This window comes from Panthera pardus, unplaced genomic scaffold (genome assembly GCF_024362965.1).
Source record: "Panthera pardus isolate Hobbes unplaced genomic scaffold, ASM2436296v1 HiC_scaffold_24, whole genome shotgun sequence".
In the NCBI taxonomy this organism is placed as follows: domain Eukaryota; kingdom Metazoa; phylum Chordata; class Mammalia; order Carnivora; family Felidae; genus Panthera; species Panthera pardus.
In genome coordinates, this window is record NW_026526810.1 from 80,286,178 (window position 1) to 80,311,488 (window position 25,311).

Consider the following 25,311-nt stretch of genomic DNA (forward strand, 5'->3'; position numbering starts at 1 on the left):
ATATGGAAGCAGAAATAAGAAATAATATGTAAACTCCCAAAATAGTGTTAAAATACTGAAGGATATAATATAAAATTTACCTCAGAAAAACAAGGGGAAACAACATAACCATGCAGTAAAAACCAAATTTGGTTTAGTAGTGATGACAGTTATTTTACTGCAAAGCCTTCCTAAAACGCATTCTGACAAAATGGTTTAATTTCTATCTCCCTTTTTAAAAAACTTATCACGTCTCATTACATAGGTTGGGTACTTTATGGGAATTTCACATTTGTCAGTTGTGGGATTGTTACCCCAAAATGGGATTGTTACCCCAAAAAACTTTCCATCTCTAAACTATTTTTCCAAATGACCAAAAACATTAAATTATCTTCATGAAAATTACCATATATAAAGTCAAATAATCCCTAAACAAATCATCATAAAAATAAATCTGCCTTAACAGAATAAGTACAGAAAAAGGTGTATACATAAGTGCTCGAAAATCACAGATATATTTCAATGAATAGGCAAAAATGTTCACATTTATCATTACTGTCAATGATTTTGCTTACTTGGTTAAAATCAAGAAACAAGTTTTCAAAAAGTCAGCAAGGACATTCAGTGCCACTTTTTTGTCTGCAATTTTTCTGCAATATACAAATGAGTTATGTCTCTGTAGTGCAAGGCCAACTCTATTTCAACTCTTTAACATAATTAAGTTATAAAGACCTCAGATTTCTAAAACCAGCCATAATACTGTGGCAAGCAAAATAAATTTGTTCTTATTGCTCTTATATTCCAGCTTATTCTACAAATGTGAACATTTTCCCACATGTCTCAAACCATACTAATACAAAGAGTCTAGAGAGATACCTGTATTGGTTTCCACAGATAAACTGAAAAAGGAAATTGAAGTATTATTTCATCTTAAGTGTCCTTAATATGTTTAGCACTTCAAGCAGCACTTGACACAGCAAGTTTCTTCAAGTGATCCATAAACACTTGTAAACTAACATCATCTGTGAGAATAGGTGCTCCAGACTCCTGGAAGAAAAGAAGGATATTTGCTATGATTAAAACATAGCAGTTTTAACATAGAGTGTGCTGACAGCACAGAGCCTGCTTTGGATCCCGTCTCCCTCTCTCTCTCTGCCCCTCCCCGGCTTGTGCACATGTGTGCTCATACTCTCTACTCTCTCTCTTTCTCTCTCTCTCTCAAAAATAAAGGAATAAACATTTTTTTAAATGTAAATAAGTAAATAAATAAATAAATCACAAGAAAATCACTGTAAGCAGAATAATGCCTACGCTCCAGTTGTATAATACAGAATCTGACTGGCCTTACTTAGTCCCAGGTTCCTAAGAGGGAAATTCCTTGGAATTTCCTAACATAGTGTCTTTGTTATTCATAAGCCCTCAGATCACACTTGAGTTTATGCTTTGAGATAACTCAGGGTGAGGGCCAATCACCAGAAAGATCAATATGATTAGAGGGTGGGGTGGGGGGATTTAAGACAGCCTGACCTTTAGGGAAGGGAAGTGAGGTGAAGGGAGGGAAAAAAGGAAGGGAGCTGGAGATTCAATCAATCCTGGCTGGTAGTAAAGAAACAAACAAGTTAACTCTGGATACCAAAGCACAGTGGAGCTTCCTGTTTAACAAATTTATCAATGCTAGGAGGGTGACACATCCTGATTCTACAGAGAAAGAGCACAAAAGCTCTATCTAGAACCCTTCCAGACCTCACTCTGTGGGTCTCTTTGCTAATCCTTATTTGTAATCTTTAATATAAAACTGTGATCATAAGTAACAGTGCTCTCCTGAGTTCTGTGAGTTGTTCTAGGGAATTATCAAACCTGAGGGGGGGCTTGTGGGGAAGCTACCCCCTACAACCACACACACACACATACACACGCATGCGCGCGCGCACACACACACACACACACACACACACACACAGATCTGTAGCTAGTTGGTCAGAAGTACAGGGAACCTGGGATCCCACCTGCAGCTGGCATCTGAAGTTGGGGGCAGTCTTGTTCTGAACCATGTCCTTTCACTTGCAGAATCTGCATTACCAGTAAGTGGTCAGCATCAGATTTGCACCGCAGAATCAGAATAGCTCCAGACCCAACTTAATCTTTATAGTACTAAAGTAAGTGCTCATTTGTCTTGACTGTATTGCCGCTTTTATCACTACTAAGGAATAAATCTCTCTTGGTGAGATTATTGCTGCCTACTAAAATACACTTGAGAGGCACCTGGGTGGCTTAGTCAGTTGAGCTTCTGACTCTTGATTTTGGGCTTCTGATTCTTGATTTTGGCCAAGGTCATGGGATAGAGCCCTGCACTGGACTCCACACTCAGCATGGAGCCTTTTTAAGATTCTCTCTCCCTCTCTCTCTCTCTCTCCCCCCCTCCCTCTCTCTGTCCCCTCCCTCTCTTCTCTCTTTCCCCCTCTCTCCTGCTTGTGCTCCCTCGCTTTCTCTCTAAAATAAAAATAAAAAAATAAAATTGCACATGTTTCAGGGCACCAGGGTGGCTCAGCTGGTTGAGTATCCACTCTTGCTTTCAGCTCAGGTCATAATTCCAGGGTCATGGGATAGAGCCCCATGTCAGGCTCTGTGCTGAACATGGAGCCTACTTGAGGTTCTCTTGTTCTCCCTCTCCCTCTGCCCCTCGCCCCTGCTCACAAGCTCTCTCTCAAATAAAAAAAAAGAAAAATAAGGAAAATAATATTGCACATATTTGGGGACACCTGGGTGGCTCAGTCAGTTGAGCATCTGACTCTTGATTTTGGCTCAGGTCATGATCCCAGAATCCCGGGATCAAGCCCCACGTTGGGCTCTGCACTGAGCATGGAGTCTGCTTGAAATTCTCTCTCCCTTTCTCTCTGACCCTCTCCCCCCGACTTAAAAAAAAAAAAACTGCACATATTTTAACAGAAATGCCAGTTGGAAGGAAGAATATTTACAGTATTTTTATTTATTTTTACATTTTTATTTTTTTGAGAGAGAGGGAAAGAGAGAACAAGTGGGGGAGGGGCAGACCGAGAAGGGGACAGAGAATCTGAAGCAGGCTCTGTGCTGACAGCAGAGAGCCTAATGTAAGGCTCAAACTCATGAACTGTGAGATCATGACCAGATCCAAAGTCAGACACTTAACTGACTGAGCCACCCAGGCATCCACACAGCATTTTTAAAATAAACTATTCTTATAACTTTTCATTCAAGTCACTTTAATTGATCTCTGTGGGTTCTAAGTAACAAGAGTTAGGGAAAATTCCTATCCTTTATTTTAATAAAAACTGTGTTGACAGAATGACCCTGGTAATCCAATCCACTAATAATGAAAAAGGTTTTCTAGGGGTGCTTGGGTGGCTCAGTCAGTTGAGAATCTATCTGACTCTTGATTTCGGCCCAAGTCATGATCTCACAGTTCCTGGGATTGAACCCCAGGATTTTTGCTTGGGATTCTCGCTTTCTGCCCCTCCCCCACTTACTCTTTCTTTCTCTCTCTCAAAATAAATAAATAAATAATTTTTTTAAAAAGGTTTTCTAGATTTTTTTCACCTAATACTCAAGTTCTCATTTGTAAGTAAATATAAAAAATCTAAAACAAAGTAGTTAGGTAATTTTCAGAGATCAGCAAGTAAGGATCAACTGTAAGATGGAAATTTATAGCTCTTGTAAATTCTAGTCTGGCATAGCCACAGACCTGCCATAACTTCTGCTGAATAAAGAAAAGTCCATTTTATTACGTATTTTCATGAGCTAATTATAAGAATTTTAAAAACTTGTTAAGGAAGGGAGACAATAGCACTGGGATTAACAGCTTGGAGTTTGGAGCCAGACTGCATGGGCTCAGTTCCTTGCTCAGCCACTTACTGCCTGTATGACTTTGAGGAAGTTACTTAACCCCTCTGTGTCTTAGTTTCCTCATCTTTAAAATAAGGATAATAACAGGACCTATTTCACATGGTTGTTATAATGATTAAATAAATTCAACTGTGTAAAGAAACAGAATACCTGACACACACAACAGGAATACATGTTTCAACTATTATCATTATTACCTTTTCTGAAAAACCTATTATTTTATAACACTGAAATATCTTTCCTTATTCAACATTCACAGTTAACACAGAGAAGCAAAGGTCTCAAAAATATGACTTAGACTAGTAATAACCTGGTAGCTCTTGGATTTTTTCTTTCTGCAACTATTCCTGATTTTTCTTCAATTTACACATTTTCCACCTCAATTCACCCAATCTCAGATCTATTTCTCCTGGTCAAGGCAAAATATATATCAATTTTCTAATTTATATACTGTAGAGATCTTATTTGAAATTATAAATAGTAACGGTCACCTCAAACTTATCAAAAACTTGCAGCTGATTGATCTTAATTTTTCAACTGCACCTTTTTCCTCCTTAAAATATATCCAGGTTCAGGCAGAAAGATCTAAACTTTATATCATTTAGTATATGAAGCACTACAAGCAATGGGGAAACAGTGTTGCTGTGGTGCCCTCTTCAGGCCATCCATAGATAAAACTCACTGGGGACTCGATTTCTGACAAAAAGAAAACTAAAGTGTAAGATTGTATAATTTTTAGTAAAATGCCTGGCTACTAAGTTAACTTCCTAAATAGCAATCATCAATTTAATTTAATGATTAAAAATTCAGATTCTCCAGTCATAAAGGCCTAGAGTCAAATCCAGACCTGCCATAATTTGCCTATGTGATCCTGGATAAGTTACTTAAGCTATATAAGCCTCAATTTCCTCTTCTGAAAAATACAGTTAATAGTACTCACCTCATAAGAGTGTTTTGATGATTAAATAGGACTGCATAAAAATCTTAGCACAGTAACTAAAACAGCATAGATTCAATTTATTAGTTATGATATCTATAAAAATATTAGCACAATTTACAAAAATCGTAGGTCAAGAAAGACCTTAGGGCTCTCATTTATGCCTTTGCTTCCAGGCTATAATAATTAAACTTCAAAGTTTAAAACAGATTTTCTTTCCTATTTAAAATATCTTTAGGGAGAGACTTAATTTCTTTCCCCATTGATAACAAGAAAAACTAATATTTACCAAGTCTTACCGTGCATATCAAGCACGTATTAAACTCTGTAATACACAAGGAAGAAAAGGCAAAGAGAAGACTTTGAAAACTTATAGAGGTTTCAACTACCAGCCCAGAATGATGTTTCTCCATGTTTAATGGCTCAAAAGTTCTTTATAAGTCTACCAACTACATCTCCATGTTGTAATTTTTTTTTAAGTAGGCTCCATGCCCAATGTGGGGCTTGAACTCATGACCCCGAGGTCGAGAGTCACATGCTCTACCGAGTCAACCATGTGCCCCCATGTTGTAATTTAAACCCAGAAAAGCAAGAAGCAAGTTATTATTTACATGATCTAAACTACATTAAAAAAAAATTTTTTTTAAGGTTTGTTTATTTTTGAGAGAGGGAGACAGAGCGTGAGCAGGGGAGGGGCAGAGAGAGAGGGAGACACAGAATCCGAAGCAGGCTCCAGACTTTGAGCTGTCAGCACAGAGCGAGACGCAGGGCTCAAACCCATGAACTGTGAGATCATGACCTGAGCTGAAGTTGGATGCTTAACTGACTGAGCCACCCAGGTGCCCCTAAACTATATTTTTTAATGCAGAAATTAAGCTACAAAGATATATTTTATTTGGTCTGCATTAATGTGGGCTCACAACATTTTGTTAACTAAATTATGTGAATGGCAACAATCAGCTGGAGGGGAGGAACAGTTACCCCCTTTGGAAAAGGATTTCTGTATCCTTCCCATAAGCCCTCTGACCCCAGGTATTGCCTCTTCACAATGAGAGTATCAGATTTTCTTATATTCATCCAGCTTCACTCATCTGTTAGTCACCTGGCCCCTCAGAGCATTTGATAGGGGACGGGGACCCGACAAATACTATTTTAAAGTATCCTTCAACCTCCCCTTCTCCATATTGACGATTAATCACCATTTCCATGAACTTTATTAACTGGTGCTACTTTCCTGTTTTCTTGCAACTTTTTTCCCTAAACAAGTTTCTCTTAAGTTGTGAGATCCAGAACTAAAACCAGTACTCAGATAACTAAAGTATAATGGAAAGGCTGACTTATGGTGCATTCTGTATTCCAAAATTCCACGTCATAGTTGGCTTTTTGTTCTACAGCAAGTGGAATGGGGTAGAGAGTGATACTGATGATTTATATGTATATCCATTATATGGGCATACATCTTTTACTCTCATGTGCTATATACTCTTTCTACATCTTCCCAGAGTGAGCTCCTGTCCTCACTATAAAAACCTTACCTTTCAGAACTTTTAGACCATGGATTCAACTTATTTATCTATATCATAAATGCTCCTTAACTCCTGAACACCTCCACAAAGCTCCCATACTCTAATCTCTGCTCTCCTGCCCAGATCTGTAATACTCAATACATGCTACGTTTAAGTACTGTGGAAAGTCAAAAATTAAAAGGACATAGCTATTACTCCCAAGTAACTTATAATCTAACGGGAGGGATAAGGCCCATCAGAAATGGATGAGGGGTCACCTGGGTGGCTCAGTCAGTTGAGTGTCTGACTTCGGCTCAGGTCATGATCTCGCAGTCCATGAGTCCGAGCCCTGCGTTGGGCCCTGTGCCGACAGCTTGGAGCCTGAAGCCTGCTTCTGATTCTGTGTCTCCCTCTCTCTCTGCCCCTCCCCCGCTCATGCTCTGTCTCTCTCACTCTCAAAAATGAATAAATGTTAAAAAAAATTTTTTTTTAATGGATGAAAATAAGGAATGAAGGGGCAGAGATAGTATACAAATCAAGTCATGCAATGACAGAAAAAGTTTCAAGGAGTAAGTGAACTTTGAACTCAGCCTTGATGGACGGGTACCATGTGTACAAGTGGTGATAGGGACAAGTCACACAGAGGGTAACATGCTTAGTATATTCAAAGTGGAATAAGACTAAACAGTAGCTAAAAGTGGGAAAACTTATTTGGATTATGCCATAAGTGACCCTCAAAAGAAGGTCTTATAAAGAGTTTATATGTAATTCCATAAGGGGTTCTTTAAGATTAAAGATTTCTAGGAAGTACTCTGACCAAGAACTGCATTACAGAGACTACTCTGGCCAGTGCCAAAATGGAAAGAAAAGGGCTGAAGCACTGACAGTCTATGTGAGTAGTAACAGCGCTTGACCTCAGTTAGTGACCGGGAAAGGAGGGAACAGATAAGGGAAATAGATCCAACCATTTGTGAATAGTTAGAGACAGAAGGGAGAAAATAAAATGCAAATGACTACAGTTCCAAGCCTTGGGAAATGAGATATGGTGGGGCCCTCTGTAAAAATGAGAAAGTCAGGCAGAACAAGATGGTATGAAAGAGAAGTTCAAGTTGGCACACACAGCTTATGAAATGTCTAAGGAAACTCAAGCGATGTGTAACAGTCTATAGCTCAATGTGAGGCCAAACCAAAGGGAGAGGTTTGTAAGTTAGCCTCAGATGAAAGCTGAAGACACAGGATGTATGCAATTGCCCAGAAGAAGAGAATTGTATGCAGAAAAATGAGGGCAAAATATTGAGGCACCTCTATATTCAAACGGAAGGCATCTTCATCCTAATCACTGCTTCATTTATTTTCTACCCAGCCTGAACTTCATAGTCATTTAACATTGCTCTAAATTATTGCACTCCCTTTAATGTGTCCATCTTTCTTATCTGAAGTGATAAATCACCCCCCAAAGTCTATCATCTTTGATGCAATGCCTGAACTATAAAGCATGGCTAAAGAACATAATGGAAGCAAGCTACAGAAATTAATAGTAAATAAAGTGGCCCCTCACTGCTGTAAAAGGTTATTTACCTGCTGTTGCTTTCTTATATTCCGTATAGCTGTTTGTTTGTTTTTTTTAAACGTTTATTTATTTTTTTTGAGACAGAGAGAGACAGAGCATGAACGGGGGAGGGTCAGAGAGAGAGGGAGACACAGAATCTGAAACTGGCTCCAGGCTCTGAGCTGTCAGCACAGAACCCGACACGGGGCTCGAACTCACGGACCGCGAGATTATGACCTGAGCCAAAGTCTGATGCTTAACCGACTGAGACACCCAGGCGCCCCTCCTTATAGCTGTTTTAACATCTTTTCTATTTTCTAGTCCTTTACCCCTAGCATTTCTCACTCTTAGCAAATAATTCACCATTACTGAAAAGAAATAGGCAATTACCCAATGTGAGCTTTCTCTCCTCAATGTCCTTCTCTGTCATCACCCTTCATACCATTTGCTTTTGCAGAAATAAATGTCCTGCCTCCTTACCAATGCTGAAACTCCATATCGTGCTTGTGATCACATGGTCTGCTTTTGAGGATCTTAAATATCTATAAGCTGTTATAAGCTGTTATTTTGTCAGCATCTTATATTTGGTCTACAAATAAACTCCGTGCCTTTACCCTAATAACAATCAACCTTCTATCCTATTACTTGAAATCAGGCTAAATTTGCAAAAGAACCATTTACAATTACAACCTCCACTTCTTTAGCACCCACTAATTCCTTACAATCTATCTTCTACTCAACCACTATTTAAAACTGCCTACCAGAGGGGCGCCTGGGTGGCTTGGTCGGTTAAGCATCCAACTTCGGCTCAGGTCACGATCTCACGGTCGGTGGGTTCGAGCCCCGCATCGGGCTCTGTGCTGACAGCTCAGAGCCTGGAGCCTGTTTCAGATTCTGTGTCTCCCTCTCTCTGTGACCCTCCCCCGTTCATGCTCTGTCTCTCTCTGTCTCAAAAATAAATAAACGTTAAAAAAAAATTTTTTTTTTTTTAATAAAATAAAACTGCCTACCAGAGGGGTGCCTGGGTGGCTCAGTCAGTTAAATGTCCGACTTGGGCTAAGGTCATGATCTCACAGTTCATGAGTTTGAGCCCCACGTTTGGTTCTGTGCTGACAGCTCAGAGCCTAGAGCCTGCTTCAGATTCTATGCCTCCCTCTGTCTCTGCCCCTCCCCTGCTCACACTCTCTCTCTCAAAAATAAATAAACATTAAAAAAATAAATAAAATAAAATAAAATAAAATAAAATAAAATAAAATAAAATAAAATAAAATAACTGCTTACCAAGGCCACAAATGACCCTTGAAATCCATCTACCCTCATCCTCCTTCAAACATCTGCAGCATCTCAGAATCTGTTAACTCTCTTGCTTCTTTTTTCTATAAAGTCCTCCCTCACCTATTATGCCATGGTATAGTATTCTTTTCATTTTCCTCCCACCTCTGTGATTATTTATAAAATACTCCTACCACTTGTACTTCCTCAAGGTTTTATCTCATCCTTCCTCTGCCTCTCTGCACTTTCCTTGGACAAGTAACACCGATGACTTTAAATATAACTTGTCCATGATCAACTTTCACATCCTTGCCTCATCACCAAACGCAAATTTCTAACACCCTGCTCAATTTGGCCATCTAGATGTTACCTCAAACTCAACGTGCGTAAAATCAAACGTTTTCTCTCTACCTTCCCACTTACTGGCACATGTTCTCCTAGTTACCCAGGCTCAAAACCCTACATTTACCTTGTACTCCCTCAACTATTTTTTACATTTATTTATTTTTGATAGAGAGAGACAGAGCACAAGTGGGGGAAGGGAAGAGAGAGTAGGAGACACAGAATCTGAAGCAGGCTCCAGGCTCTGAGCTGTCAGCACAGAGCCCGACGCAGGACTTGAACTCACAAACTGCGAAATCATGACCTGAGCCGAAGTTGGACACCTAACTGACTGTGCCATCCAGGCGCCCCTCCCTCAACTATTTTTTAAAAATTCAAACCTACAGAACAGTTGAGAAAAAAGTACAATGAACACCCACATACTCTACCTAAATTCACTGATTAACATTTTATTTTGCCACATTTGCTTTGTTTCTATATATTCTTCCTCTCCTTTTTTTTTTTGTTGAATCATTTCTGTAAGTTGAACACTTCATATTTTACCCCCAAACAGTTTTTTTTTAATGTTTATTTATTTTTTAAAGATACACAGAGTACGAGCAGGGGAGAAGCAGAGAGAGAGGGAAACACAGAATCTGAAGCAGGCTTCAGGCTCCAAGCTGTCAGCACAGACCCCAACACGGGACTCAAATGCATGAACTGCAAGACCATGACCTGAGCCAAAGTCGGATGCTTAACCGACTGAGCCAATCGGGTGCCCCACCCCCAAACACTTCAGGATATATCTCCCAAGGTCAAGGACACCCTCCTATATAACCACAACAGCAGAATCACACTCCAGAAATTTAATATTATACCTGTATCTGATATATGGTCCATATTCAAATGGGATACAAATCATCCCATTTATGTTCTTTATAGCTGTTTTCTCTAATCTAGAATCCAATCAGAATTCAGATTTTGCATTTAGCGATCTTGCCTTAGAGTAACTTTTACTTTCCTACAACTTCTAGCAAATCTCACTGGTTCCACTTTTAAAATATCACCAAAATCTATTCCTTTTCACTATCTTGCCTTCAATCCCCCTCATTTGGATTACTTCAAAATATAGTTTCAACCTACAGACTGTTCTCAATTAATCTTAAGATTCAACTATATTTTCTAAGACTCAAATTTGCTCCTCTGCCCAAAAAATGTTTTATTACTTACCAATAGATTCAGCTCCTCAGCACTCAATCTGGCATTCAAAATCCTCTACAATTTAACTGCACAATACATTTCCAGTTTATTGTTCTATTCATCCCTATATGTCCCTGTACCTTACTGTCCTCTACCTGGAATTCCCTTCCTCATACAATTTCTACTTCTTCAAATAGTAACCATTCTATAAGGAAATGTCCCCTCTCCTGAGCTCTTTTCTTATCACACACTGTCTCCTGCTGCCACCATGTGCTCTCTTCCTCTCTTCCTTCTCTAAACCCTCTATATTTTATATCTTTCTAAAAGAACGTATCTTATACTGACTCGTGTATTTTAATTACTCAGATATGTATCTTTTCCTAATACTAGACTACAAACTCTTTAAAAGCAGGGATGATCAAGGGGCACCTGGGTGGCTCAGTTGGTTAAGTGTCTGACTTGGGCTCAGGTCATGATCTCATGGCTTGTAAGTTCAAGCCCCATGTCAGGCTCTGTGCTGACAGCTCGGAGCCTGGAGCCTGCTTCAGATTCTGTGTCTCCCTCTCTCTCTGCCCCTCCCCGGCTCATGCTCTGTCTCTGTCTCTCTCAAAATATAAATAAACATTTAAAAAAATAAAAAAATTTAAAAAAAAGCAGGGATGATAAAAACGATGAATCACTAAATTCTACTCCTGAAACAAGTATTACACTGTATGTTAACTAACTAGAATTTAAATAAGAACCTGAAACATAAAAAAAAAAAAAAAAAAAAAAGGATGATCACTATGTACTCTAAAGTACCAATACAGAATCCTGTACATTGGACACTCAATAAATGTTGATATACTGTATCAAGAGGTAGGACATTTAAAAAAATTAAAATATATTAACAATGATTTCCAGGCTTCCTGCCACTCTTATTCAATTACAATCCCTGACCTCTCCAACTTACTATGTGTGGCCCTTTTGTAGTTCATGTCCTAGTATTAGCTTAAATCATCACTTCCTATCTTATATACCATATTGCTTTTTGTCTCAAGGGTGTAGTACTAAACTCGGGATATGAAGGAATTCTATTTGACATAATTACTTTTTACTTTCTATGGTGACACCAAATGCTTAATTCGATTTTCTACTCATTTTTTCATTACTTTTGCAACAGAAATCATTAGCAAATATGTAGGAAAATGTGTAGTTCTCATTAAAATGACAAACTTTAAATACATAAAGAAATAATTTCCAAGATCCACTATTTACACTTACCTGTCCCCAGGCATACATATTATTATGAGTCTGGGAAGGGTTGACTTTTGAAAGCAGGAAACGGGCCTTAAAAGCAAAAAAGAAATAACATCCATCAAAAATAGATTTAGTTAATATGAGCCAAACAAATACATTATGTGATCTAAAATTTAATTAAAAGGCAACTTTTTAAAAATGAACTAATTTTGGAAATAGTAGGCCACTACATGTTACAAATAAATATACCCTCTTCTCTCTAAATCATACATTCATAACAACAAATAATAAATTAGTCAAAAATTCAGTATATAAAAATTATGTGTGCAACAAGTAGGACAAGATTAGTGTGAATTTTACTAAACACTTGGTCTGAAACATCATCAGAGGTTTGAAGTTCCAAAAAGTGACCTATACATTCTTTAAACAATGACTCTCAAACTTTTTTAAACTGCAGGCTATTCCATAAGACAAGTTACCTAACATTTTAACCATCTATCCATTAAGTCACATCATTGTAAAAATAATAACCAAAATAAAAGCAGAAAATAGCACTATACATGGTAAGATGGTAAGACATTGATGAGAGAACCAGGCATGAATATAATTTCATATTGGAAGAACACAAGCAGTCCTATCTTTTGAAATTAAGTACCACACAAAATCATTTTCTACTCTATGAGTAAGCAGCTTAACACAAGAAAATTGGCTCTAGAGTCAGAACACCTAGATTCAAATCCCAGTTTCTGCATTTACTGTGTTTCCTTGGCGACAAGTAACCTAAGTCTTGGTTTTATTATCTGTAAAATGGAGGTAACAACAGAATTGTTAGGAGGGTCCAATGGGATAAGGTGTGTAAAGTACTATCAGCTTTGCAAATTCTCAATACATGGTAGCTCCTATTATAAATATAATAAAATCCTAAAAATAACTGCTATCATTTCTGAATAATAGTTACTGATATTTACCACCTACTTTATAATACTGCACTAGGCACTATGGATACGACAATAAATGAAGCAAGATCCCTGCCTTTAAGGAGGAGAGAAACAAACTTATAATAATCTATAATTACTTTATTATAATTCTAATAAAATTACAAGGGAGAAGTAAAAAGTGTTTTCAGAGTGTACAGAGGCACCTGAGGCACCTGGGTGACATAGTCGGTTAAGTGTCCAACTCTTGATTTCTACTCAGGTCGTGATCTCATGGTTTATGAGACTGAGCCCCACATCGGACTCTATGCTGACAGCATAGAGCCTACTTGGGATTCTGTTTCTCTCTCTCTCTCTGTCCCTCCCCTGCTTGCTCTCTCTCTCAAAATAAATAAAAACAAAGTTAAAAAACAAAACAAAAAAAAAAAAACAAGTGTATGGGGGTGTCTGGGTGGCTCAGTAGGTTGAGCATCCAACTCTTGATTTTGGCTCAGGTCATGATCCTAGGCTCATGGGATTGAACTCCACATCAGGCTCCATGCTGAGCATGAAGCCTGCTTGAGATTCTCTGTCTTTCCCTCTGCCCCTTTCCCCCACTTACTCTCAACCTCAAATTAAATTAAAAAAGGCGGAAGGGAGGAGGCTCTTGAGTGGCTCAGTCAGTCGGGTGTCCAGCTTTGGCTCATGTCATGATCTCGCAGTTCATGAGTTTGAGCCCCACGTTGGGCTCTGTGCTGACAGTTCAGAGCCTGTTGCCTGCTTTGGATTCTGTGTCTTCCTCTCTCTCTGTCCCTTCCCTGCTTGCACTTTCTCTCTCTCAGAAATAAACAAACATTTAAAAAAAAAAGAGTGTATTTAAGTTAAGGGGTCTTCAACTTAGCCTTCTGAAAGGCTATATGCACACATATATGTACATGTGTATATGTACATGTATCTTATTTAATCCTAATAATTCTAAAAACCACAAAGCCTTTTGTAATATCAGAATGTTTTCCTATTACGTGACAATTTTCTACAAAACTGAAATGACAGAATGAAGAAAACAAAAAATTGTTACCATAAACTTCATATTCATAGACTTTTTCATTAAATACACAGATTAAAGAAAATTACACTGAAAAAGGTACACTAAATTATTTTCCAACTTGCTCTTCTTGCTCAGCTAAAGCAGACAAACCACCATAACACCATCCTGGCTCTGTTATTAAATCTGGGCTGGTAGCAGAAGATGGGAGAAACTGCTAGCTTTAGGTAACGAGTCAATAACCACTGCTTTGCACTCAAAGCTAAGGCAAAAAGCAAGCATATTTTCCCTTGTAAACCTCCTCCTATCCATCTCCTCCCTCTTTTACTTGCCTTGGGAAGCAGTCTATTCAAATTAAAGTCAGAAGGCAAATAGCAACAACTCATTACAAAACTAGCAACAAGCAAATTAACTGTACTTACCTGGCTACCTCCATGTTCAGTATCAATGTATCTTGGCATTGGAAATCTGGAGTGAAGAATCTCCTGGGCATCATCCACTGGGGCTTGTAGAAGATGGCGGAAATTTTCATATTCTGGCATGTCTTGGTATCCTGACTTGCGCCACTGTGCAATGGTCTAATTTTAAAACAATTAAAGGAATTATTACTTTTAATTTCTTACCTATTCAAAATCTTTAAGAGATTTTTACAAAGGAATTAATCTTCAGAAAATAAAAAAAACTATAGATCATTATTTCATTTATCTCAGGTTTTAAATTAATACTACTTTCAGTATTTTTGAGTAAATAGATGAAAAATGAGGTTACTTCTCCTTTAAAAGTAAAAAGAAGTAATAAACCAGAAAATTTGCTAACAGAAGACTTCCCAGATACTTCAAAATTAATCACCGACTATTACAAAATCTTTATCAATGGAGTTACATTCTAGCAAGACATGAAAACATAAAAACTTTAATAATAATAGCAATAACACTATAAATATGCCTGGAAAGAGCATCTGAGTCAATTCTTTTATTAAGATAATGGCTCCAAAAAGCATGGGATTAAATCAACCAAAAATTTAAATTTGGTTTGGTTTCTAACTTAACTGCATCAGTCAATACATACTCTGCATCACTTTATATCTTTGTAGTTAACAGAGGAACAGTCATGTGCATTTCAGACTTCTCCTTTAATTACATTAACAAGCTACTTAAAATTACACACACACACACACACACACACACACACACACACACAAGCAAAATATTTCACTCTGTCATGTAATAGGCATTATTCTTAAAAATTAAAGGACATTAGTACTGATATCAATTAAAAACAATAATCAGTAAATCTTTTAAAAGGTCTAGATAATATTACTCAAAAGGATATTTTGAGTAACACCTCTACTCTTACAGTGCAAATCTAAAATCACAACTAAAACAATTGGAAAAGTAAATCTGCACAAGTTACTATAATTCTAGACTAGAAGTTTGAGTGTGGGTCTATGAAAAACGAATCTCTATCTTTCAAGGCATCCAGAAAACAGTACTTTCTTATACAGAGAAAGCATTTAATTATTGCTGAGTGAGTAAGTGCAGGAATGAACAGACCTCTGCTAAAGAACTGAATTAAAGTTTACTGACTACTCAAATATTCTCTTTTCAATAATTTACCATTCCAATTAAGAGAAGGTATAAATTTTAATTCACTTATGCTTTAAATGAGTTTTTAGATCATGTGGAATATTTTTAAGAATAAAGTGCTTTATACACATCATACAGAATACTTTTTAAATGATTACGTGAAATAATGAAAGGGAAAGCCTGCCTACTGACAAAGGCAGACTTTTCTCCTCTTGAGGTCTTCAGGTAAAATCAAAAGTATTATACTCCTATGTTTACATCGATGTCCTTACTTTCACAATACTATGCTTTGTGTAAAATCCACTTGTTGAATCGTATGTAGACAAATGGACAAAATAACCACAGGTGGGTAAACTGCAAATGAAGTCTAAAAACCTGTAGTAGGAAAAATCATATTTAAACCTATTTTATAAAAATGGAAATAAAAGTTTATCATAGAGGAAACAGTAGCCATTTAGTGAAGAGGGGAAAGTTTCCATAAATAAAAAGACTTTATTGCACACACATGCATGCCTTTAAATGCTATGGAATCTTACCTCACCATGGTAAATCAAAATCTGGAAGAACGTGTCCATGAGAAGAATGCGATCTGCAAGAATACTGCTGCTATCAAGAAGAACCGGCTAATGGAAGAAAACAACGAGAGAAGAGGAAGATGGAAAAATAAATTATTTAAAGATACAAAATAGATCTTTCCAAGATATTTTTAAAACTTTAAATTTCTACCTTACAACTTAAGACATCTTGCTTTCATGAATTCTTACAGTATATTTTAATTTTCTGAGAAATCACAACTAAAGTAACAATAGAAAACCAGAGTAAAGCCAAGAGAAAATCAGGGATAACTCCTAAGTCTGGTGATGACCCCACTGAGTGACAGACAAAAAGCTTGGGAAAGGGTAAATTTGGAGACAGAAAAATAGTTCTAAATAGAAAATGAAAGGGAGTGGCCAGAATTAATGACATAAATTTGGGTATCACATGCATAAAGATGGTAATTAAAGCTATGTGATTATACTGTATCACTCAGAGAAAGGAAGACAGAGAAGAATCCAGAGATAGAGCCCTAGAGCATGCCAACACTTAAGAGATCTGAAAGGAAGAAGTCAGCAAAAGGAGACGGAGAAGGAACAGGCAGTGATTAGGAGGAAAACTAGTGGGTACTGCAGGTGTCAGAGAAGCCTAGGACAAAAGGTTTCTAAGGACAATCCTCATTAGGTAAATGCTGTTGAGAGTTCTGGCAAGATGTGGGACATTGGTAGCCGCTTGGTAAGAGTTGTTTCAGTGTAATGTTAGGGACAAGAATCTGAATAATCTAGGTTGAGAAGAGAATGTGAGGTGAGATCATACAGTTACTCAAGTAACTTACTGAGTTTAGCTGCAACTGAGACCAAATAAATGAGGTGGCAATTAGAAAAAATGTGAAGCCAAAGGTGGTTCTGTTTGTTGGTTTTTAACGTGGGTGCTATTTAGGGTTCTATGTTAATGAGAATGATCCAGAGGAACAGCAGGTGATGATGCAGGAAGGAGGAAAACTCCAAAAGCAAAGCCTTAAGTAAATGAAGCTAATGGCGTTCATGGATTAAATGGCAAGGTTAGAATTTAACAGCAGCAGGTAATAGGGATGGTGGGATTCCAGATTTCTTCTAAACAGTAATCTACATTTTACAGGTATCTAAATTTACATATATTACTCTGAAATTAGAAACAAAATCTCTAAAACTTTCTTTCCTGATTCAAAGAACTACAAGACCAAATAAATAACTAGACCATCACATTAACACCTTATATTTTCTAGAAAAGTAGAAACTATGACAAACTGCTAAAAAAAAATTATAGTAACAAAATAGAATGTTTTATAAACTATTTTTTACAAAACAGTATATAAAGGCATCACGAGAGATCATGAATCAAGAGATATTATAAATACCCTCTTTATACTGACCATTCTTCAATATTATTTTCACATATAGTCATTATATACTTTTAAGTGGTAAAACAGACAACATTAGCTACAAAATAGAAAAAACTGTTTATTTGATAATAGGTTAAAATAAGTGGGACAGTTTGCTAGGAATGGCATAGCTTTATCACGGATAACTTTATCATCACCTAAGCATACATCTTTATAATCAACTGTATCTCATGTTCAAGAGAGGCTACAAGAAAATGACATTTTAAGCAAGAAGCTTTGTTCAGACAGAATGTCCTGTCAGACACTAAACCCTGGAATAAGCTACAGGTTCTAGAATCATTACCTCTGGGCACCGTTAAAGATATGAGAACAATCATAAACCCTACAGAATTTGATCAACCAAATAACTGCATAAATTGATCTTAAAAGTTTCTTCCACCTCAATTTTTCTATTTTTTTAAATGATTTCCTAGTGCAATCTAGCATATAATAAGCACTCATAAATATCTGCAAATATATGAATAATGTAACATAACTTCTTAAACTAAATTCTTGTATGTAGTAACTATATTCCAAGAAAAACTTAATTGTTTTCACTTTTTGATGACACATCACAGCAACAAATTTTTGTTTTCTGTTTCTCTTACCTCTGGTGGTCCACTAAAAGAATATGCATACAGAATAGGCTGAATCATGATTAGAGACTGAGTCAAATCTTGACGCATAAAATGATGACGATAATATGAACTCTCATCAGGACTATTGTTAAAAACTTGCAAGAAAGGAGATCTTCTTAAATGAAACATAAACTACAAGAAAAAAACATGTGAGATAGGTTTTACTGATTTTATTGCAACAGTTTACTATTACAAAAGCATCTGATTATAACTATTAACACAATAAAACAAGTTATAATAAGAACATTCTAAACTGTACTCCTCAGAATCTTACTATGATCTTTATTAGTTATTTAAAAATATAATTCAACAAGAAGACACTCGGTTGAGTGTACAACTTTTTTATTTTTTTTTTACATTTTATTTTTGATATATATAGAGAGAGAGAAACAGAGCACAAGCGGGGGAGGGGCAGAGAGAGAGGGAGACACAGAATCCAAAACAGGCTCCAGGCTCTGAGCTGTCAGCACAGAGCCCGATGCGGGGCTCGAACTGACGAACCGCGAGATCATGACCTGAGCAGAAGTAAGACGCTTAACCGACTGAGCCACCCAGGCGCCCCATTGGGTGTCCAACTCTTGATTTTGGCTCAGGTCATACTTTCAGGGTCACGGCGTCCTATACGCAGCATGGAGCCTGCTTGGGATTCTCTCTTTCTCTCCCTCTGCCCCTCTTCTCCCCAGCTCACATGTGCACTCTCTCCCTCTCAAAAAATAAGTTAATTAAAAATATGTGTGTAGGTGTGTGTGTGTGTGTATGTATATACAAAACAATAAAAAAATTAAAGTAAAAGAGGTGACTCAAAAGGAAAACAAAAATAGGAACAAAAAACTCCTTGCTCTGGTCTAAGTTATATTACATGGTGCATTATCAGCATCCTTTGTTTTTATTCCTCATGTCTTTGGCCACAACTCTGAACTTTTTTATTACTATTCCTTACCACCATCAAAAGACTCCAAGAGTAAAAGTAGATTAACAGATTTTCTACTTTTTGTAGGGCTCCCAAAAGTTGTACTGGGAAGGGTCAGCGATGACAAAAAAAAAAGAAAAGGACTTACATATATTCACATTTTTAAGTTCTTCCTCATCCCTAAGAAACATTCTCTAGACTTTTTTTCATTACTTCTTTCTCCTTTCATTTTCCTTCTACCCACTCCTCATATTAAAGAGCTCAAAAGGGGAAGAGTTAGGACTGAATAAGAGTCTCAGATACAATCAACAGAATCAGCTCTCCAAAGAATTCTCATTTGTCTTGGAGTTTCCTCCCAACTTCCTTCAGCCCTCAGGGCCCAAGTGCTTGTGTGTTGCTCCTGCCTGGGACTCAGTCCACGCTTCTTTCCCAGCAAAGGCAGCTCAGTGACATTCTCATTCCTTTTCTGTTTTCAGTGATCAGAACTCACTGAGAGGCTCTCTCATCCCTCACCACTTTAGCCATTCCTTACTAACAGAAATGTGTAATTGGTAAATTTGGGGGTAAATATTTTAGAAATAAAGACCTTCTTTAAATGTAAGGTATGCCACCTTTTGGAAGACCATCAGGCTTTGAAACCCCCCCAAAAAAATTATTTCTGGGCCCTCTGCTATTTCCAATAGAGGGGAAAAGATGGGATGTCCAGATCTCTTGGGAGATCTATCAACTATCAAAAGCCTAAAGAGAAGGTTTGGAGTTAGGAGAGAAGAAAAAGGAAAGTGTATGGCTTTCAGTCAAATACTTATTAGGCTAATGCCTTCATTCTCTTTCCTATTAGTTTCTGCTACTAATAGGCCTAAGGATTTCCAAATCAAAACGGTTCTGTCTGCTTTAAAACAAATAGACTCTGCCTTTTGCTAGTTCTCCAAACCTGCAACCAGAGGTTTAGGGAAGTCTCCCTGCATAAACAACAAGTTTCTACACCAGAGATCAATAAAAAATGTTCAAAAAAAATATTAATAAGAGTAGTTCAGAAAAGAAAGCTGAAGGTTTAAGCAAAGTTTTCATGGGCAAAATTTAAATTTCCACATCTCAATATAATCATTATTCCAGACTGAGCTAAAATGCTCCTTCTTCTATAAAGGTGTATCACAACATTCACTTGGAAGGATTCCTCTAAATTTCCTTTAAGTTTTGCATATCTCTCATAGCATTTCTCTCTTTCTGTTCTGCATTAGGTATATTTCAAATGACACCCTTCAAACTGAAAGATCCTTGAAAGGAGGATCCATGTCAGCCATCTTTATTCTCCTAAAGTTCCCTTCACACAGAACTCAGGTGAATAAATGTTACCTATGCTATTCATCATATAAATAAGCAACCTAGACTTTTTTAAGTATCGATCAAAATAAGACAGGTAGATTCAACTACCCAAGTGGAAAAACTTCCCTAAGATACATAAAATCAGCTCTTTCTATTTACCTGGTATATCAGATTGTTCTGTAAGACTAGCTGACCAGTAAAGTTACTTCCTTTTGGTACTACTGTAATTAGATCCTTTATATTAGATGGAAAGTAAAAGTTAATCTGCCTGACATCTGATTCTACTCCACACTAGGACTCCAGTGTAAATTTCTACTCACCACAAACAGATGAATATTTTCAAGGCCATCATAAAAATACTATACATTTAGGGGTGGGTGTAAAAAAAAAAAAATACTATATACTTTTCACTGACTACTCAAGCACAATAGTGATTTCTTAGCTATCCCAAACTTACAACATTACCAAAAGAATAACCCAATACAACAGGTTCTATAAGACGAGTAATAAAATACAACAGGAAAAATGAGACCCAATGCTACTGTCAACACCAAGAAAAGAACATGGACCTTTTATCTACTCACCTGAGGGTAAAGGGAGAAAGTTTCTGAAAATCTGAAGGAGCTTGGATCATCTTTGTGATATTCTCCAAATTTCTGACACTAAATAAAATAAAATGTGTTAGCAATATTTTCCCTGGCACACAGCTAAACAACCCTCTTGCCTATATGTTTTCTATTTTTAAAAGGCTATTACTCTTTAGAAGGCAGATAACTGATATAGGATAAAATTTGAATATTACTTATAGACTTACCAAGAGAATAATTACAACTAAAGAAATACATTTGAATTTGAGAAGCAAACAACATATTGCTCCAATGAAGTAACCACTCATCTTCAAATGTTTGGATTTTTTTTTTTTTTTTTTTTTTTTTTTTTGAGAGAGAGACAGAGGGCACAAGTGAGAGAGAGTGGGAGAGGGAGAGACAGATAAGTGGGGCTCACCAAAAGCAGGGCTCGAGCTCACCTGATGTGGGACTTAAACTCACAAACTATGAAATTATGATCTGAGCCAAAGTCAGATGCTTACTGACTGAGCTACCCCAGGTGCCCCAAGAAATCTTTTTTTTTTCTTTTAAGTAAGCTCTATGCCCAACATAGAGCTCGAACTCATGACCCAAGATCAAGAGTCACATGCTCTACCAAATGAGCCAGCCAGGAGCCCATTGTTGTTATACTTGGGTAACCAGTGATATCCACAAGGCTAATTTTCAGAGTAGGGCATGTTTGAGACTTACGTCCAAAATTTTCCCTGCATTATTAACATTTTGTATATCACTAAATATAATCTATTATTCCATTGAACATTTTTCATATAACTAAGTATAATCTATTATTTCATTTTTAAAAGCTGACTAGTATTCCACTACATTAAAATATACACCATAACAATCTTATCTAATCCCTCACTATTAGCATATATATTTATCCTGTTATATCTTTAGGATAAATTCTTAGTTGTAGAATTTCTAGGTAAAAAGAAGTTTTTAAGTTTTTGATATATGTCACCAGCTACCTTCTACATATAAGGTTATACAAATGTTTATAAAAGTTGTACAATTCAAACCTACAACCTATGATGCTGTTTCCCTGAATACTAACCAATTCTTAAGCATTACTGTGTTTTTCTAATTCTTACCAGTTTGACAAATATTGTTGTCTTTTTCTATTTTCTAACTTTGATTATAAATAAGATTGATAATTTTTTCGTTATGTTTACCGGTCACTTGCATTCCCTCTTTTGCTAATTCCTTGTTCATGACCTTTGCTCTTTTTGCCCAAATCTTATTGATTTATAAGAGCACATATACATGAATATTTCCACATTCTGCCAAATGTAAAGAATATGTCCTACATACAAATCATACATAAAAGATGGCATTAAATTCTGCTAATGGTATTTTTACCACACAGATTTTGTTTCATTTTAATACATCTCTTAATATTCTTATTTAATGCTCCTGCTTTTCATTTCATGTTAAAAGTCCTTCTGCCTCCAGGTTAAATGCATATTAACCTATTTCCTGATAAATATAGCCTAAAGTATAAACTATATATACAACCTAAATAAAATATGTATCGGGTATAAGTATATATGTATAGATTAAAGTTGTATAGGTTATACTACAGATAACAATATAAAACTTGCATTATATATATATATATATATATATATATATATATACACATTTCTAATCTTTGCATTACTTCTTAAAAAATTTTTTTTAATTTTTTTAATGTTTATTTATTTTTGACAGAGAGAGAGACAGGGCATGAGCGGGGGAGGGGCAGAGAGAGAGGGAGACACAGAATCTGAAACAGGCTCCAGGCTCCGAGCTGTCAGCACAGAGCCTGATGCGGGGCTCGAACTCACAGACCACAAGATCATGACCGGACGCTCAACCGACTGAGCCACCCAAGTGCCCCACTTCTTAAAAATTTTTTGAACATTTATCAAGTGCCCTAGCATTAATTACTGGAATCATGAGGAACAGTCCTATACAACCTAACCAAAACACAAATATAGATGGGAAAAAAAAAAGATTGAAGCATAAAGGAAGTGTATCAAAGATTCATGGTCTGACTTATTCAAGAGTTAATAAAACCAGGCAGATAAAGCAACAGTAATATAATTCTCTTGAGGAAAATAACACTTGCAAGATATCTAGTTCTGTCTTTAATTCAGTAATTATTTATGCATAAAGGCATACAAATAAAAGGACCCTAATGGTCAAAGTCTAACCTCTATAAGAAAATGGTACTGGGCACCGGGTGGCTCAGTCAGTTAAGCGTCCGACTTCAGCTCAGGTCGTGATCGCACAGTTCGTGGGTTTGAGCCCCACGTCGGGCTCCGTGCTGACAGCTCAGAGCCTGGAGCCTGTTTCGGATTCTGTGTCTCCTTCTCTCTCTGACCCTCCCCCGTTCATGCTCTGTCTCTCTGTCTCAAAAATAAATAAACGTTTAAAAAAAATTAAGAAAAAATAAAAAGAAAATGGTACTGACAAATGTGGTCATCTTTTTTTTTTTAATTTATTTTTTAATGTTTGTTTATTTTTGACACAGAGAGAGACAGAGCATGAACGGAGGAGAGCCAAAGAGAGGGAGACACAGAATCCGAAGCAGGCTCTAGGCTCTGAGCTATCAGCACAGAGCCTGACACGGGGCTCAAACCCACAGACCGTGAGATCACGACCTGAGCTGAAGTCGGACACTCAACTGACTGGGCCACCCAGGCACCCCAGAAATGTGGTCATCTTTAAAAACAACACATCTAGGGGCGCCTGGGTGGCTCAGTCGGTTAAGTGGCCGACTTTGGCTCAGGGCATGATCTCGTGGTGAGTTCGAGTCCCGCGTCAGGCTCTGTGCTGACAGCTCAGAGCCTGGAGCCTGTTTCAGATTCTGTGTCTCCCTCTCTCTGACCCTCCCCCATTCATGTTCTGTCTGTCTCTGTCTCAAAAATAAATAAACGTTAAAAAAAAAAATTTAAAAAAAAACACATGTAAAGTGCCTTGTCACACCAATGTTAAGAAAAAATTTGGCTGGGGTAGCATTTAGTAGGAAAGTCCCAAGAGTCTTAAACAAGAGACATTTCCTAGGCCAAATCTAATCAGATGAACTGAACAGGGAAAAAACAATTATTTTCAAAATAACTAACAAAACACTTGTTAGCGGTAAACCAAAAGTCTAAAATAGAAAAAAAAAAAAAAGTCAAATATCAAGTTTAAGTTGTAAAAGGATGTCACTCAGTAGAAAAGGTCAGGAGTCAAAAATGTAAGGAACAACAACAAAAAAGGTAAGAAACAAATCCATGAAGCTGGGCATAAATAAGATGGACTCAAAAAGAGACTGGGGATGGATGCAACAAATCATATGTTGATACCAGTGTCTTAAGTGATTCTGACAAAGGGAAGCAAAGACTTACAGTAAAAATGTCAGAAGCAATTGTGGTACGGCACCGATCTGGCCATACATTGCCCCATTATCTACAAAACAGTCTTTTTTAAAAAGATGCTTGGTTTTGGGGCACCTGGGTGGCTCAGTCAATTAAGCATCCAACTTTGGCTCAGGTCATGACCTCACGGTTCACGGGTTCAAGCTCCATGTCGGGCTCTGTGCTGATAGCTCGGAGCCTGAAGCCTGCTTTGGATTCTGTGTCTCCCTCTCTCTCTGCCCCTCCCCCCCCACACACGCTCTGTCTCTCTCAAAAATAAACATTAAAAAAAAAATTTTTTTTTAAGATGTTTGTTTTGTTTTTTGGGTTTTTTTTATTTTTTTGAGAGAGAATGCATGCACACAGGCTTGCATGCAGGAAAGAGACAGGACATAGGGAGAGAATCTTAAGCAGGCTCCGTGCCTAGCTCAGAGCCTCAGATGTCACTACCGTGAGAGCAATGACCTGAGCAGAAATTAAGTCAAACACTTAACTGATAGAGCCAACCAGGTGCCCCAAAAGATGTTTAACAAAAATTAGAGTCATCAAGAAAAAAAGAAAATTATATTCACTATGCCAAATTAAGGCAAGAAGTTTGATATAATTTCATAGATTTTTTTTCATTAGCAAAAATTTACAAAAGTATAGTACCTAAAAGGTATTACTAACCCCTTCTCTATTTGTGTTATAATTGCTACAGCTAAAATTTCAGCAGTGTGAAATCAGTACAAAAGTGTTTAGCTTCCATAACTAAGGTTCATTGGTCATCACCTGAAGCTTCACTTCAACTGTATGCTAATATTCAATCAAAGAAAAATGTAAAGATCACCTTCTCACCACATTTACCACATATGAGGGTCTCTTAGTCACTAGGGGTTCATAAGAGACTGATTTTGTCAAAAATTGGTGTTTGAACTCTGCATACCATAAAATGCCAGCCACGATGATGGACAGTTTTCTAAATCCTATTAGCAATTTCTTCTAGCCATCTTACAGTCCTGTGTGGCACTATGCAGTAGGACTATGCTCACTTGGAGAACTCCATTTCCAGTTTTTGATGTAAGACAAG

The 25,311-nt window shown here is 37.1% G+C and overlaps 1 protein-coding gene across 3 annotated transcripts in view; it reads right to left on the minus strand.

The window, feature by feature from the left end:
• Positions 1–306: 306 nt before the first annotated feature.
• Positions 307–25,311, minus strand: part of SEC23A (SEC23 homolog A, COPII coat complex component) — a 67,570-nt gene continuing 42,565 nt past the window's right edge. For all 3 annotated transcript variants that reach the window (XM_053889368.1, XM_053889367.1, XM_019426099.2), the window contains 6 exons: positions 20,836–20,913; positions 17,989–18,150; positions 15,963–16,049; positions 14,263–14,418; positions 11,906–11,971; positions 307–1,026 (listed from right to left, as the gene is read on the minus strand). In XM_053889368.1, coding sequence (XP_053745343.1) covers positions 937–1,026; positions 11,906–11,971; positions 14,263–14,418; positions 15,963–16,049; positions 17,989–18,150; positions 20,836–20,913 — 639 coding nt within the window. In that variant the 3' untranslated portion in view covers positions 307–936. The remainder of the gene's footprint in view (positions 1,027–11,905; positions 11,972–14,262; positions 14,419–15,962; positions 16,050–17,988; positions 18,151–20,835; positions 20,914–25,311) is intronic.